The sequence below is a fragment of the Leucopleurus acutus genome, assembly GCF_964270905.1.
Source record: "Leucopleurus acutus genome assembly, chromosome: 20".
NCBI lineage: Eukaryota > Metazoa > Chordata > Mammalia > Artiodactyla > Delphinidae > Leucopleurus > Leucopleurus acutus.
This window is the reverse complement of record NC_139162.1, coordinates 36,572,015-36,590,278: the sequence shown is the minus strand read 5'-3', so window position 1 is coordinate 36,590,278 and position 18,264 is coordinate 36,572,015. Positions and strand designations below refer to the sequence as shown.

The 18,264-nt window shown below is 35.8% G+C and overlaps 1 protein-coding gene across 2 annotated transcripts in view; it reads right to left on the bottom strand.

Annotated features, from left to right (window-relative positions):
- NETO2 (neuropilin and tolloid like 2) overlaps positions 1-18,264 on the bottom strand; it is a gene marked incomplete at both ends in the record, with an annotated part of 67,192 nt that overhangs the window by 36,100 nt on the left and 12,828 nt on the right. Inside the window, 4 exons of one of the 2 annotated variants that reach the window (XM_082862513.1) lie at positions 10,802-10,929; positions 11,013-11,057; positions 15,926-16,174; positions 16,836-16,976. In XM_082862513.1, coding sequence (XP_082718639.1) covers positions 10,802-10,929; positions 11,013-11,057; positions 15,926-16,174; positions 16,836-16,976 — 563 coding nt within the window. The remainder of the gene's footprint in view (positions 1-10,801; positions 10,930-11,012; positions 11,058-15,925; positions 16,175-16,835; positions 16,977-18,264) is intronic. The other variant, XM_082862514.1, reaches the window with a different exon arrangement.

Genomic DNA, 18,264 nt, shown 5'->3' with positions numbered 1-18,264 from the left:
TTTTAGCTCATTAAGTTTAAATCTTTTTCTTCTCCTAAAAGAAGCATTTATGATCATAAATTCCCTAAAGTACTTTTAGGAGTATCCCACAAGTTTTGATATGTAGTATTTTCACTATTGCTAAGTTTTTTATAAATGTGTACAAATTTCCATCCTGTTTTTTTATGTGACCTATCAATTACAAGGTGGTATATTATTAAATTTCTAAACATATGGGTTTTTTAAAGTTGAAGTTTAGTTGATTTATAATGTTAATTTCTGCTGTAAAGCAAAGTGATTCAGTTATATATGTGTGTGTGTATAGACATACACACACATTTAAAAATATCCTTTTCCAGTGGTTCTGAAGAACCTAGGGGCAGGACAGGAATAAAGACGCAGAAGTAGAGAATGGACGTGAGGACACGGGATGGGGGAGGGTAAGCTGGGATGAAGTGAGAGTGGCATGGACATATATACACTACCGAATGTAAAATAGCTAGCTGGTGGGAAGCGGACGCATAGCACGGGGAGATCACCTCGATGCTTTGTGTCCACCTAGAGGGGTGGGATAGGGAGAGTGGGAGGGAGATGCAAGAGGGAGGAGATATGGGGATATATGTATATGTATAGCTGATTTACTTTGTTATACAGCAGAAGCTAACACACCATTGTAAAGCAATTATAGTCCAAAAAGATGTTAAAAACAAAAAGATAAAAAATAAAATGTTTAAAATGGTTTTAAATTGTAAAATAGTTAGATATCAACAACAACGAAGACACTACATATCAAAACTCATGAAACATCTAAGGAAATACTTCGTAGCATACTGATAGCCCTAAGTACCTGTTAGAGAAAGAAGAACATTTGAAAATTAATTACCAAAGAATTCAATACAAGAAGCTGCAAAAAGAATCACAAGGTAAATCCGAAGAAAGCAGAAGAAATAAAAGCACAAATTGAGAAAATGGGAAGCAAAGAAACAAGAGTTGATTTTTTAAAAAGGCAGTTCTTGAAAACAAACCTCTGGCAAACTGATAAAGAAAAAAAAAGAGCAAAGGCACAAATTTAAAATGGCAAATAGAATTGAGGTTTTAAAAACTGTAAAAGAATACCATGTAAAATATTATACCAATAAATGTGGAACCAGAAAGCATGAGCAATATTCTAGAAAAATAACTTTAAACTCAAAAAGAGATTGAAAATCTAAATAAACCTAAAATATTAAAATAAAGAAAAATATATTCTTTTCCATTATGGTTTATCTCAGGACATTGCATATAGTTCCCTGTGGTATAGAGTAGGACCTTGTTGTTTATCCATTCTCTATGTAATAGTTTGCATCTGTTAATCCCAAACTCCCAATCCATCCCTCCCCCACCCTACCTCCCCCTTGGCAACCACAAGTCTTTCTCTATGTCTGTGTGTTTCTGTTTCGTAGATAGGTTTATTGTCATATTTTAGATTCCACATAAAAGTGATATCATATGGTACTTGTCTTTTTCTGACTTACTTCCCTTAGTATGATAATCTCTAGTTCCATTCATGTTGCTGCAAATGGCATTATCCTATTCTTCTTTATGGCTGAGTAGTAGTCCATTGTACATATGTACCACATATTCTTTAACCATTCATCTGTCGACTGACATTTAGGTTATTTCCATGTCTTCGCTATTGTAAATAGTGCTACTATGAACATAGGAATGCATGTATCTTTTCAGACTACAGCTTTGCCTGGAGATATGTCCAGGAGTGGGGCTGCTGGATCATATGGTAATTCTTAGTTTTTTGAGGAATCTCCATACTGTTCTCCATAGTGGCTGCACCAACTCACATTCCCACCAACAGTGTAGGAGAGTTCCATTTCCTCCACACCCTATTCAGCCTTTGTTATTTGTAGACTTTTTGTTGGCCATTCTGACCAGTGTGAGGTGGTACCTCATTGTAGTTTTGCTTGGCATTTCTCCAATAATTAGCAATGTTGAGCATCTTTTCATATGCCTATTGGCCATCTGTATTTTTTCTTTAGAGAAATGTCTATGTGTTCTGCCCATTTTTCAATTGGGTTGCTTGTTTTTTTGTTGAGTTGTATGAGCTGTTCGTATATTTTGGAAATTAAGCCCTTGTCAGTTGCTTCGTTTGCACAGATTTTCTTCTATTCTGTAGGTTGTCTTTTCATTTTGTTTATGGTTTCCTTTGCTGTGCAAAAGCTTGTAAGTTTGATTAGGTCCCATTTGTTTATTTTTGTTTTTATTTCTATTGCCTTGGGAGACTGACCTGAGAACACATTCATATGATTTATGTCACACAACACTTTGCCTATGATGTCTTCTAGTAGTTTCATGGAGTCATGTCTTATGTTTAAGTCTTTAAGCCATTTTGAGCTTTTTTGTGTGTATGTATGGTATGAGGGTGTGTTCTAACGTCACTGATTTACAAGCAGCTGCCCAACTTTCCTAGCAACATATGGGGTCTTAAAGTTATTGTTTGGTTGCTGGTTCCTAATTTAATTGCATTTTTGTCAGAGGATGCTCTGCATGATACCAAGCACTGGTATGTACGGCAGACTTCCTTTTTCCATTCAGTGTATGGATCAGTTTCCATAAATGTTTCAGGCATGCTTGTAGAGAATGAAAATTCTCTGGATGTTGCAAGTCAAGATATCATGTTCCATTAGGCAAACTGTGTTGTTTAAATCTTCTAAGCCTTGACATTTTTTTTTTTGCATGCTTGATTAATTACTGAGAGGCAAAAAAAATTACATGCTATAATTGTGGATTTGTCAGTTTTCCTCAGAAACTGTCAATTCATGTTTTGTACATTTTGAGGCTATATTAATGTATAAAATTTAAAATATATCTTCCTTGTGAATTCGTGATGATCTTGATTTCAATTTTAATAGCTGTATCAGCTCTTTTAGTATCTATTTTATTCCTATTTGTGTATTTTCAAAATTTCCTTTAGTTAACCTGAAACAGGATTTACTTGGATTTTACATATAGCAGTTGGTCCAATTATTATTTTTGCCCCCAAATACCTTAATTTTGCCCTCATTTTTTTTTTATCCACACAGTTTCCAGTTATTATTTCAACTTTACCATTTGAAACATTTATTTTGGAATAAATTATGTTTTATGGCTGTATTAATGCTTTTCTGTGAGGGAACCATAACTCCTCGAATTTTAACATAATTTTGTGATACATATCTGGATATATGTAAATGACCTTTTGAATGTTACACTGTCATTGTTGAAGCATTTTAATTGTTTCTATTTTGAATTTTATTTTATTCATTTTATTTGAATTTTATTTATTTTTTTACACAGCAGGTTCTTCTTAGTCATCCACTTTACACATATTAGTGTACATATGTCAATCCCAATTCCCAATTCATCACACCACCCCCTCCACCCCACTTTCCACCATTGGTGTCCATACTTTTGTTCTCTACATCTGTGTCTCAATTTCTACCCTGCAAACCGGTTCATCTGTACCATTTTTTAAGATTCCACATATATGCGTTAATATATGATATTTGTTTTTCTTTGCCTTACTTCATTCTGTATGACAGTCTCTAGATCCATCCACATCTCTCCAAATGACCCAATTTCGTTCCTTTTTATGGCTGAGGAATATTCCATTGTATATATGTACCACAACTTCTTGATCCATTCGTCTGTCGATGGGCATTTAGGTTGCTTCCATAACCTGGCTACTGTAAATAGTGCTGCAATGAACATTAGGGTGCATGTGTGTTTTTGAATTATGGTTTTCTCTGGGTATATGCCCAGTAGTGGGATTGCTGGGTCATATGGTAATTCTATTTTTAGTTCTTTAAGGAACCTCCAACTGTTCTCCATAGTGGCTGTATGAATTTATATTCCCACCAACAGTGAAAGAGGGTTCCCTTTTCTCCACACCCTCTCCAGCATTTGTTGTCTGTAGATTTCCTGATGATGCCCATTCTAACTGGTGTGAGGTGATACCTCATTGTAGTTTTGATTTGCATTTCTCTAATAATTAGTGATGTTGAGCAGCTTTTCATGTGCTTCTTTGCCATCTGTATGTCTTCTTTGGAGAAATGTCTATTTAGGCCTTCTGCCCATTTTTTGATTGGGTTGTTTGTTTTTTTAATATTGAGCTTCATGAGCTGTTTACATATTATGGAGATTAATTCTTTGTCCGTTGATTCATTTGCAAATATTTTCTCCCATTCTGAGGGTTGTCTTTTCGTCTTGTTTGTAGTTTCCTTTGCTGTGCAAAAGCTTTTAACTTTCATTAGGTTCCATATGTTTATTTTTGTTTTTATTTCCATTACTCTAAGAGGTGGGTCAAAAAAAGATCTTGCTGTGATTTACGTTAGAGTGTTCTTCCTACGTTTTCTTCTAAGAGCTTTATAGTTTCCAGTCTTACATTTAGTTCTCTAATCCATTTGAGTTTATTTTTGTGTATGGTGTTAGGGAGTGTTCTAATTTCATTCTTTTACATGTAGCTGTCCAGTATTCCCAGAACCACTTATTGAAGAGACTGTCTTTTCTCCATTGTATATCCTTGCATCCTTTGTCATAGATCAGATGACCACAGGTGCGTGGGTTTATCCCTGGGCTTTCTATCCTGATCCATTGATCTATATTTCTGTTTTTATGCCAGTACCATACTCTCTTGATTACTGTAGCTTTGTAGTATAGTCTGAAGTCAGGGAGTCTGATTCCTCCAGCTCATTTCTTTCCCTCGATACTGCTGTGGCTATTCGGGGTCTTTTGTGTCTCCATACATATTTTAAGATTTTTTGTTCTAGTTCTGTAAAAAATGCCATTGGTAATTTGATAGGGATTGCACTGAATCTGCAGATTGTTTTGGGTAGTACAGTCATTTTCACAATACTGATTCTTCCAACCCAAGAACATGGTACACATCGCTCCATCTGTTTGTATCATCTTTAATTTCTTTCATCAGTGTATTATAGTTTTCTGCATACAGGTCTTTTGTCTCCCTAGGTAGGTTACTCCTAGGTATTTTATTCTTTTTGTTGCAATGGTAAATGGGAGAATTTCTTTAATTTCTTTCAGATTTTTCATCATTAGTGTATAGGAATGCAAGAGATTTCTGTGCATTAATTTTGTACCTTGTAGTTTCACCAAATTCACTGATTAGCTCTAGTACTTTTCTGGTGGCATCTTTAGGATTCTCTATGTATAGTATCATGTCATCTGCAAACAGTGACAGTTTTACTTCTTCTCCAATTTGTATTCCTTTTATTTGTTTTTCTTCTCTGATTGCCACAGCTAGGACTTCCAAAACTATGTTGAATAACAGTGGCGAGAGTGGACATCCTTGTCTTGTTTGTGATCTTAGAGGAAATGCTTTCAGTTTTTCACCCTTGAGAATGAGGTTTGCTGTAGGTTTGTCATATATGAGCTTTATTATGTTGAGATAGGTTCCCTCTATGCCCACTTCCAGGAGAGTTTTTATCATAAATGGGTGTTGAATTTTGTTAAAAGCTTTTTCTGCATCTATTGAGATGATCATATGGTTCTTATTCTTCAATTTGTTAATATGGTGTATCACACTGATTGATTTGTGTATAATGAAGAATCTTTGCATCCCTGGGATAAATCTCACTTGATCATTGCATATGATCCTTTTAATGTGTATGTTGGATTCTGTTTGCTAGTATTTTGTTGAGGATTTTTGCATCTATGTTCATCAGTGATATCGGCCTGTAGTTTTCTTTCTTTGAGACATCTTTGTCTGCTTTTGGTATCAGGGTGATGGTGGCCTCGTAGAATGAGTTTGGGAGTGTTCCTTCCTCTGCAATTTTTTGGATGAGTTTGAGAAGGATGGGTATTAGCTCTTCTCCAAATGTTTGATAGAATTCACCTGTGAAGCCATCTGGTCCTGGACTTTTGTTTGTTGGGAGATTTTTAATCACAGTTTTAATTTCATTACTTGTGATTGGACTGTTCATATTTTCTATTTCTTCCTGGTTCTGTCTTGGAAGGTTATACGTTTCTAAGCATTTTTCCATTTCTTCCAGGTTGTCCATTTTATTGGCATAGCGTTGCTTGTAGGAGTCTCTTAGGATGCTTTGTATTTTGATGGTGTCTGTTGTAACTTCTCCTTTTTCATTTCTAGTTTTATTGATTTGAGTCCTCTCTCTCTTTTTCTTGATGAGTCTGGCTAATGTTTTATCAATTTTGTTGATCTTCTCAAAGAACCAGCTTTTAGTTTTACTGACCTTTTAGTTTTATTGTTTTCTTTTTTTCTATTTCATTTATTTCTGCTCTGATCTTTATGACTTCTTTCCTTCTACTAACTTTGGGTTTTGTTTCTTCTTCTTTCTCTGGTTCCTTTAGGTGTAAGGTTAGATTTGAGATTTTTCTTGTTTCTTGAGATAGGCTTGTATTGCTATAAACCTCCCTCTTAGAACTGCTTGTGTTGCATCCCATAGGCTTTGGATCGTCATATTTTCATTGTCATTTGTCTCTAGGTATTTTTTGATTTCCTCTTTGATTTCTTCAGTGATCTCTTGGTTATGTAGTAACGTATTGTTTAGCCTCACGTGTTTGTGTTTTTTAAGTTTTTTTCCCCAGTAACTGATTTCTAATCTCATAGTGTTGTGGTCAGAAAAGATGACTGATATGATTTCAACTTTCTTACATTTACTGAGGCTTGATTTGTGAAGCAAGATGTGATCTTTCCTGGAGAACGTTCCATCTGAACTTGAGAAGAAAGTGTAATCTGCTGTTTTTGGATGGAAAGTCCTATAAATATCAAGTAAATCTATCTGGTCTATTATGTCATTTAAAGCTTGGGTTTCCTTATTAATTTTCTGTTTCGATGATCTGTCCATTGGTGTAAGTGAGGTGTTAAAGTCCTTTAGTATTATTGTATTACTGTCAATTTCCTGTTTTATAGTTGTTAGCATCTGCCTTATGCATTGTGGTGCTCCTATGTTGGGTGCATATATATTTATAATTTTTATATCTTCTTCTTGGATTGATCCCTTGATCATTATGTAGTGTCCTTCCTTGTCTCTTGTAACATTCTTTATTTTTAGGTCTATTTTATCTGATATGAGTACTGCTACTCCAGCTTTCTTTTGATTTCCATTTCCATGGAGTATCTTTTTCCATCCACTCACTTTCAATCTGTATGTGTCCCTTGGTCTGAAGTGGGCCTCTTGTAGATAGCATATATATGGGTCTTGTTTTTGTATCCATTCAGTGAGCCTGTGTCTTTTTGTTGGATCATTTAATCCATTCACGTTTAAGGTAATTATCGATATGTATGTTCCTATTACCATTTTCTTGTTATGGGTTTGTTTTTGTAGGTCCTTTTCTTCTCTTGTGTTTCCCACGTAGAGAAGTTCCTTTAGCATTTGTTTAAATGTTCCTTTAGCTGGTTTGGTGGTGCTGAATTCTCTTAGCTTTTGCTTGTCTGTAAAGCTTCTGATTTCTCCATCGAATCTGAATGAGATCCTTGCTGGGTAATCTTGGTTGTAGGTTCTTCCCTTTCATTGCTTTAAATATGTCATGCTACTCCCTTCTGGCTTGTAGAGTTTCTGCTGAGAAATCAGCTGTTAACCTTATGGGAGTTCTCTTGTATGTTATTTGTTGTTTTTCCCTTGCTGCTTTCAATAATTTTTCTTTGTCTTTAATTTTTGCCAATTTGATTACTATGTGTCTCGGCGTTTCTCCTTGGGTTTATCCTGCCTGGGACTCTCTGCATTTCATGGACTTGGATGGCTATTTCCCTTCCCATGTTAGGGAAGTTTTCAACTATAATCTCTTCAAATACTTTATCGGGTCCTTTCTCTCTCTCTTCTCCTTCTTGGACCCCTATGATGTGAATGTTGTTGCATTTAATGTTGTCCCAGAGGTCTGTTAGGCTGTCTTCATTTTTTTCATTCTTTTTTCTTTATTTTCTCCTGCAGCAGTGAATTCCACCATTCCGTCTTCCAGGTCACTTATCTGTTCTTCTGCCTCAGTTATTCTGGTACTGATTCCTTCTAGTGTATTTTTCATTTCAGTTATTGTACTGTTCATCTCTGTTGGTTTGTTCTTTAATTCTTCTAGGTGTTTGTTCTTTAATTCTTCTAGGTCTTTGTTAAACATTTATTGCATCTTCTCTATCTTTGCCTCCATTCTTTTTCCGAGGTCCTGGATCATCTTCACAACCATTATTCTAAATTCTTTTTCTGGGAGGTTGCCTATCTCCACTTCATTTAGTTGTTTTTCTGGGGTTTTATTTTGTTCCTTCATCTGGTACATAGCCCTCTGCCTTTTCGTCTTGTCTATCTTTCTGTGAATGTGGTTTTTGTTCCACAGGCTGCAGAATTGTAGTTCTTCTTGCTTCTGGTATCTGCCCTCTGGTGGATGAGGCTATCTAAGAGGCTTGTGAAAGTTTCCTGCTGGGAGGGACTGGTGGTGGGTAGAGCTCTCTGTTGCTCTGGTGGGCAGAGCTCAGTAAAACTTTAATCCACTTGTCTGCTGATGGTTTGGTCTGGGCTCCTTCCCTGTTGGTTGTTTTGCCTGAGGTGACCCAACACTGGAGCCTACGCAGGCTCCTTGGTGGGGCTAATGGTGGACTCTCGGAGGGCTTACGCCATGGAATACTTCCCAGAACCTCTGCTGCCAGTGTCCTTGTGTCACTGTGAGACACTGCTACCCCCCGCCTCTGCAGGAGACCCTCCAACACTAGCAGGTAGGTGTGGTTCAGTCTCTTATGGGGTCACTGCTCCTTCCCCTGGGTCCCGACATGTACACTACTTTGTGTGTGCCCTCCAAGAGTGGCGTCTCTGTTTCCCCCAGTCCTGCTGAAGTCCTGCAATCAAATCGTGCTAGCCTTCAAAGTCTGATTCTCTAGGAATTCCTCCTCCCTTTGCCAGACCCCCAGGTTAGGAAGCCTGACGTGGGGCTCAGAACCTTCACTCCAGGACTTCTGAGGTGTAACTGTTCCTCCAGTTTCTGAGTCACCCACCCAGCAGTTATGGGATTTGATTTTATTGTGATTGCGCCCCCCCGACCATCTCAGTGCAGCTTCTCCTTTGTCTTTGGATGTGGGATATCTTTTTTGGTGAGTTCCAGTGTCTTCCTGTCGATTACTGTTCAGCAGTTAGTTGTGATTCTGGTGCTCTCAAAAGAGGGAGTGAGAGCACGTCCTTTTACTCTGCCATTTTGAACCCTTGCCCTCATTCCTGAAAGACAGATTAGTTGGACATGGAATTTTCAAATTTTAGATTGCCAGTTAATTTTTTTTCCTTAGCACTTTGAAAACATAATTCTATTGTCATTTCTTCCAAGTTTCTTAATAAATTGCCACTGTCTCCCATCCTCAAACTAATTTCTAGGTAATTTTCTCAAATCTGTCTTTCAATACTATAATTTTTACTTGAGTAAGTTCCATTTGGTTATTTTTAAAGCATACTTGGTACTTTTCTTTCTCATTCTTTTGATTACTAATGTAGGATATTTAAGACTTCAGTTCTTGGGGATCTAAGAAACTTCTTGCTGTTATGCCTGTTAACTCACTCATGGTGGGTTGTTCACCTATGTTTTCTAATTTTAGGTTGTAAGCTTACTTCAGCAGTGTTTTAGCTATAGCAATCCTGTAGCCTACATGGTTATTTTGTATTTATCTTTTCAGGTGCCTCAAAAGGTTTAATAAGCCCAGGACCATTTTGTTCATTTTGGGGCTAAGTGGTTCCTGGGCTGAGCATGGAATGTAAATTCACATCCCAAGCTGTAATAAAGATATAGGTATAAACGGCTAGGGGAGACCTCAGCCTCACCTGCATCTTAAGACTGAGCCCAGGATAAGCTTCTTTTTTACCAATTTGTGCTAGTGGAAGAGTTTTTCTAATCTACCATTTCATGGCAATAATCTCCCTTTGAGGGTTCCAGCTTCATGTGGCAGTCCTCTCAAAGGCCACACGAACCCTAGGCCTTTTATTTGTCTCAGTGTGGGTGATGCCAAGCTCCTGCAATATCTACCCTTGAGTAGTCATAGGTTACTGAAATCAGCAAGGGGCATTTGTACCATCGATTTCAGTTTACTGCTGTGATTTATAGCTCTTTCATTCTAGTTCATAAGAATTATCTTCTTTTTTGGAGCTTATCTATGGTTTTAAAAGGATATCTGTTATATTTTATCCAATGTTTCTAAGTGTTTTGTAATAGGTAGGTTTTCAGGTTATCTCATCCATCATATTACCAGAAACTTTAAATTTGATTTTCTTAATTCTTTAAATTCTCCTACCCTCTTTCTTTTCTGTTTACATATATAAACAATAAATATAATTTTAACTGTTACTATTCCTAGAAGTACAAACTAAAAGCAAAAAGCAGAAGTAGTTAGCAACCAGTCTCAACCTGTCAGAGTTATTTAAAAACATCCTTCCCTGTGGTACTTTCCAATTAAAAACTCTGTATGATTAGCAGAGGACAGCATGGTAAGAACAGAACTAAGATGATACTTAACTTTAACGTCTATGGCCTATTTTACCTCCTCATAGAGGTGTTTATGAATCTGTGATCACACTGATCAATACCTATACTCTCCAAATAGGAACACACAGATTTTAAGAATCTTAAAATAAGAATATTAATGTATGTGTGACATTCCTGAAGTTTATGTTGTAGTTTATTTAACTACAACAATGCTGAGATACTAGGTGTTCAATAATGTGACTGAAATAAAATTTTTAAAAAGTTGTAACGTCAGTTTAAATAATAAGTATCTGCATGAACCAAAATAATACATTATACAAATCACATCTTATTATGTTCTTCTTAGAAGTGACTGCATACTTAATACTACCTTAGCTTTTGGAGTAGCTTTAATCGTCCAGATGCAATCAACTGCTTGGCCAGGTTTTGTTTTTTCCTCTTGTTCTACCTGACTAGAACGTATTATTCCGTCAGCTCCTGACAGCTCAAACTGGCAATCTAGAAAGAACAGATGAATGATGTTCAAAGGAAAATAAGACTGATCAAAGATGCCATGAGGAAAAAGAGGTAATATACTAAACCTGGGATGGGATTTAAAATACCTCCTAGGTAAGTAAAGTCTGGATCTGTAACAGAGAAAAGAAGAAAGTCATTGGCATTGAGGTAGTTTAGAGTTACTTTAAGGCTTAATGTCTTACATTATGTCTAATGCTATACTTAACAAAGCAAGAGAAAGCTTTCATTTGTGTAAACTACAGACCACTGGCTACTTATGAGCATATTGAGGTGCTCACTTATAGGATCGATATTTTAAAAATGATAACCTTTATACTTTTGATCCAATTATGAACTAAAAACTTATTTATCCTACCTGAAAACTCACAATGCTATGTCAACTGCAGTAGCTAGTCCATTGATGGATGAATGAGTAAACAAAATGTAGTATAAATAATACAATGGAATATTATCCAACCTTAAAAAGGAATGAAATTCTGACACACGCTAGAACATGGATGTGTGTGGAAACATTATGCTAAGTAAAATAAGCCAGACAGTTAAGGACACTATATGATTCCCTTAATTGAGGTTCCTAGATTAGTCGAATTCAGAGACTGTTTTCACAGGGCTGTAGGGAGGGAGGGATAGGGAGTTAAGTGTTTAATGGGGACAGAGTTTCAGCTTGGGATGACAAAAAAAGTTCTGGAAATGCACGCTGTGATGGTTGCACAACATTGTTAGTGTACTTAATGCCACTGACTTGTACACTTAAAAGGTTTAAGATAGTGATTTTTATGTTACATATAATTTATCCCACCACAGTAGCAGCTAGTAAGTTGTTTTTTTCACAATGGCAGGAAAAAGAGAGATGACTAGATGATATATAGGATAGTCTGCCCTATGAAATAGTTCATAGAAAACTGACAACCAATAGTTTATATCAAAATAACTGATTTAATTAAGCTGGCCAGGTATTTGATTTTTATGAACTAAATCAATTAACTGAATTGATTGACACTTTAGTATCAAAAGACATTACAAAGTCCTATATAGAGTCAGATTTTTGCAAATAAGTTTAGACTGCCTGAAAGAAAAAACAAACATCTTAATCATTTGAATAATGCTTTAATGCTTTTAAAAATATTAAAAAACAAAGCCAGGAAACTTTACATGTAAAGATTGTTTGAAGAAATGCAGTTCTTTTTCTTCTATTAGTTTTATGTATCATGAGAGCAACTTCATATGGCTTATGGTTAAAATATAAATTATAATAAAATGCTAAGGATTTCTATAGTATATTACCTTATATTTGCATTTTATAGTACTTCAGAGTTTCTACAGACCTTATGTTTAATATTATGCTAATGACAATAACATCAAGAAGATATGTACTATTCTGTTTTATAGATGAGGAAACTGAATCAGAGAGATTATGACTTTTTTAGACCATATAATGGCAACGTCAGGACTAGATTCTAATTCTCTAGACAGTTTTTCTTACTGTAACATTTTTCTTTCTTACTCTTTCTTGCCTTTATAGTGTGGGTGATGATACCACAATTTTACCACTAAAAGAAAAAAAAAGTCAAAATAAATAGACAATTCATAAATAGCTAAATCATGGCTGTCTAGTTATTTAAAGTCATATAAAGTAAATTTTGTCTAGGTATTTGTAAATAAGGATGAAACTTACTAACGATGATGAGAAATTAGTACCTTCTAAATAAATGAAATTATCTGAGCTACTGGTGATATTTGTTGAGGGAGAGGCTCTTAATGGATTGCTACGTCCTGGAAGTAACTGGGATAATTCTGGAAATTTTAGTGCAATAATGACAATGTCCTAGACTTCTTTCCTACCTGTGAAGAAATTCTGATTCACCTGCCAGACAGTTGCTATGACTTTCTACTCAATGCTGTTTAAATTTAGATTTCTTTGACATTTCTCTGCAAAATTGCTGAAGTGTCGTCACTCCCTTTTATTTAGGAAGGTTGGGTTTAGATTATTAAGTTAAAAAAGAACAGTCTCTGTGATGTATGCTAGATTAAGCTAAAAATTTTACTCTTACTTTTTTTCAACATGTACTTTGATAAACATGCAGAAAGTCAGTGGTTAAGATTCTGCACTTCCACTGCAGGGGACACAGGTTCGATCCCTGGTTGGGAAGATCCCGCATGCCACATGGCGTGGCCAAAACAACAAAGAAAACAATTTTAACAAGAATTGAGCAACCAGTTACATACAATAAACTGTGAATTAAAATAGGTTTAAACAGGCTAATTAAAAATTCTGAGATCTTTTAGACTAGCAATTTTTTCATTCTGGTGGGTTGATATATATGTCTTCTATCTGAATTTTCAAATTAAGCTTTTTTAGACTCCTGTTCGTAATTTTTAAAATTTATTTTTATTGTAGTAAAACATATAACATAATATTTATCCTTTTACTCATTTTTAAGTGTACTCAGTGGCATTAAGTACATTCACAATGTTCTGCCACCACCAGCACAATCCATTTAAATAAAAACTAAAGACAAATTTTAATATGATCCAGCAATTGCACTCCATGGTACTTAGCCAAATGAGTTAAAAACTCGTCCACACAAATACCTAAATATGGATGTCTACAGCAGGTTTATCTGTGGTTGCTAAAACCTGGAAGCAGCCAAGATATCCTTCAACAGCATGGATAAACAAACTGTAGTACATCCATACAACGAAATATTATTCTGCACTAAAAAGAAACAAGCTACCAAGCCATGAAAAAACATGGAGGAACGTTAAGTAAATATTATTAAGTGAAAGCAGCCAATCTGAAAAGCCTACATACTGTATGATTTCAACCGTATGACGTTCTGGAAAGGGCAAAACTATGGAGACAGTAAAAAGATCAGTGGTTGTCAGGGGTTGGGGTAGGAGGGATGAATAGGTGGAGCCCACAGGATTTTTAGAGCAGTGGGAATACTCTGTATAATACTGTAATGGCAGACATATGTCACTATACATTTGTCCAAACCCACAGAATGTACGACACTAAGAGTGAACCCTAGAGAACAGAGGTATGGATACCAAGGGGGGAGGGTGGTGGGATGAATTGGGAGATGGGGATTGACATATATACATTATTGATACTATGTGTAAAATAGATAACTAATGAGAGCCTGCTGTATAGTACAGGGAACTCTACTCAGTGCTCTGTGGTGACCCAAATGGGAAGGAAATCCAAAAAGGAGAGGATATATGTATACGGATGGCTGAAAAAAAAAAACCCAAAAAAAGAGTGAACCCTAATGTAAAATATGGACTTCGGTGATGATGTGTCAATGCAGGTTCATCAGTTGTAACAAATGTACCCCTAGTGCAGAATGTTCATTTTAGGTTTTGGAGGTAGCTGTGTGTGTGGGGGGGGTGGTTAGGAGGTATATGGTAACTCTGCACTTTCTGCTCAGTTTTGCTGTGAGCCTAAAAACTGTTCTAAAAAAAAATAATAATAAATTTTACTTTTTGAAAATGTTATCGTTTTGACATTGAGAACATAAATACTTAAGTAACACTTAAAAATACCATTAACACATTTACTAACAGGGAAAAAAAGGTGACTACATTGTTCAGGCAAAAAAGCTGGTAATCTAGCTGAAAGAATAGCATGATCTCTGTTATATAAAATAAACAAAATAAACAGATATAGAAAAACATCTGAAGGGATACACACCATATTGTTAATACTGGTTTTTTATTTATAGGGTGATAAGGTTATGGATATTTTCATTTGGATATGATTTAATTTTTTTAAGTTAGCAAATTTCTTGCACGGAAATATAAATAAAAGCAAAAAGATTATATAACTATAATTATATAATCTTTACATAAATAAAAGCAAAAAGATTATATAATTATATAATTGTTACATTAAGTTACTTTTTCATCTTATTAAGTTTGTAAACTCTTGGAAGACAGGAGCAATAACTAGTGTATCTTTGTGCTGCCACATTAGGGATATGCATATCTTTACAGCAGACAGGCTTTGAGGACTATAAAGTGTTCCCACATAACCGTGTGGTAGGTAAGATAGAGTATGCTGATAGGTGGGCGTGCTCTCCCACCACCCAAATATATGTCCACATCCTAATCATCATAACCTATGAATACTACCTTGTAAGACTAAAAAAAGTGAATATTACATTTTAAGGCAAAGGATGTGATTAAGCTAAGGATTCTGAGAAGACAGGGAATGTGAAGATGGAGGCAGACATTGGAGTGATGAGGCCACACATCCAGGAATGCTGGGGCAGCCACAAGAAGCTGCAAGAGGCTAGGAATGGATTCTCCCCTGGAGTTCCCACAGGGAACATGACCCGGCTGGATTCTGGCCTCCAGAACTCTGAGAAAATAAACTACTGTTGTCTTCAGCTGCCCAGTTTCTGGGAATTAGTTATGGTGGCCTCAGGAAGATATTCCCATCTTAGCAACAGCAACTCTTAGGCACAGCTCTGTGCTTAATAGTAAATTTTATAGCTAGTAGGTGGCACAGAAAGGATTCACACCCAGATCTTTTGCCTCCAAGTGCAGAGCGCTATTCTTTCTATTGCTCAGTATTTTCTAGAGACTGTTTATTCAAATGAGTAATTGAATCATTCCAATGGAAAAAACCTGCCAAAATAATTTTTGGTATAGATCATGAAAATAAGACAATTTGTTGAATTATTTTTTAAATGTATTTATTTGTGATACCTTTGGCATTTGATATATGCTATAAAACATACAGAAATCTAAGAAATAATGAGACACAATCTATGATATACTTCAAAATTCAAGTGACATAGTTTTATTTCTAATTTTTTGTTAAGTTTTTATTTATTCATGGACTGATTTCCCTTTGACCTTTCTAACTTCTTTAAAGCCTTGATTTGATTACCTTGACTGAATTATCTCTTTTCTAGCCTTAAGATTCTAAAACCAGAGTGAGACCTAGCCACTGAAACAATAACTTCTTTACCTGGAATAAACGAATATTTTGCTCGAAATCCTAGTCCTTCAAGTTCTTCATCAGAACTGAACTTAATCCACATGAATCTCCCTGTTGATCTAATTAATGGAGGGCTTTTCACACCACAGTAACGATCTACAAGTGGAGAGAAACCAAACGGCCCATCTCGAACTTCCAAGTTATCAAACCGACATTCAAATGATGGTTCTATATAATAATGTTCATCAAAGGTCAACTCTATTCTTTGACGTGGAGCAGCTAGAAAATAAGAGTAAGCAAATTAGGGCAACGCAAACAAGAAAAAGTAAAGATGGCCTGACACAAGTGAGAAAAGCACAACAACTGCTCTGTTACTGTTTCATAGATGAGGATCATAATGAGAACTGTTATATATAAAATTCATGATAAATGTTACATTGTATATTAATAATATAATAATAATGCTACTCCGTAGAACTATAGTAATCTTTCCCTTTGGCATATGTTATTTATTAAGTTGAATGTACTTAATTGATTAAAATTAGAGTTGAGAAGCTAATGCTTAGTTCATGAGATACAATGTACCATGATGAATAGAAAAACAGAAGAAATGAAAGAAACATATAATGTAACTATGGACATAAATTTGCAGAAAGGCTAATAAGAGATACCAGTAAGCTTAGGTTTCTTATCAGAGAAGTTTCTCATATATACTGATGCATCTAGTTAAATTATATTTTAGGAGATCCAAAATTCCTATAAAATTTCAACCATTATTTTTTTAATGTCAGTATTAAGAAATATTTATAATGACTACAGTTTAATTAAAATACATATTTAAATTTTGTTCCAACTGGTTTAACCAGGGCACTTAAGCAATATATTTAGTTTTACAATAAGTAAAAATTCACCTAACGAAAGACAGAAATTGGTCAAATACCTTCCAAAATGTAGATACATTCCTTGTTTGGTGGATATGAGTCAGGATAATTTGGTGAAGCAAAATGACCTCCATTGCTGGTTCGAACCCAAATGCCACACTGGGTTGCAGGAATGTGCTTGATTCCAATATTTTGTCCATCTTAGGGAAACATGTAAAACATCACTTATAGTTCCCCCCACAGCTTCCCCAAACAACTGCCCACTCTGTTACACACACATATACATAATTTTTAAGAACCACTGACAAATTCAGCATAACAAATTGAATATAGAAGTGAAATGAAGGTGAAGATGGTATGCTGTGCTGGCTAGAAGCATTTGCTCTAGAGGACAAGTTTGCCATGTATAAGAACGGGGAAATAAAATGCGTAGATTTTACAAGGGCAAAACCATGTGGGAGAATCTGATAAATCAGTAAAACTCTATAAAATTCAATTCTGACATAAAAATAAAAGGACCCCAGGAATTTATCTCTGGTGTGGTATCTCTACATTTAGTTTAGCACGAAGTCAAATAAGATTCAAAGATTACCAAGGGATTTTATTTTAGTTAAAGGTTGTAGATTGAACACATGCATTTGGCTCTGCTCCTTCTTCAAAGTCCACTTAAACGACAGTAAACAATTTTTTTAAGGGCGTAAACCCATAAGTACAAAGAGGTGGACGCAATAATAACAACTGGCAGCACTAGGTATCTCTGGCAGTGGGCGAGGAAGTGGTGAAGTTGGGCTTTTTAAAAACATGAGGCTTGGTTAAAAGTCTCTTTGGAATCAGTTTGATTTCTAATACCCTCCCCTACTCCACAAATCTAAGTAGCTGCTGCTCTATCACCATATCAGAAAATGAGACTATTTCTTTGGAGAAGGTACAACAGGGTTGCTGGACCAGGGGACACCAGGCACAGCTGAGGGTAAAAATACCAACCTGAAAACAGGGAGATGAGGTGAATGTTAACATGCTGAACCACACCTCCCGTCTCTTCCCCCACTCAACTTCCCAAAGGCCTCTTGATCAGATGTAGAGCCTCTAAGCAGGAAATGGAATCTTAATCTTTTCTGGGGAATCTAATAAGCCCAAAGAAAAAGACTCAAGGATGTGGACTTGGTCACTCACCAGGGAGGGTGGCAGTAAAGAAGCCCTGTCTACACTTGCAGACAGCTAACGAGCAGATCTGCATGCTCCTCTCATAACTATGAAAGGCATTCAAGGAGCACCAGACATTTGACGAAAGCCTCTAATATGAAAAACAGATTAAAAACAAACAAAAAAAGCAACTCTGAGGATACAAAGATTATAGAATATTAAAAAAGAAGCACTAAACAAAACGATCATTTAATCTCCTCAGAGAACAAGAGAGTACAGTTGACCCTTGAACAACATGGGATTGAACCGCGTGGGTGCGCTCACTACTTGGTCTGCAGTCAGCTG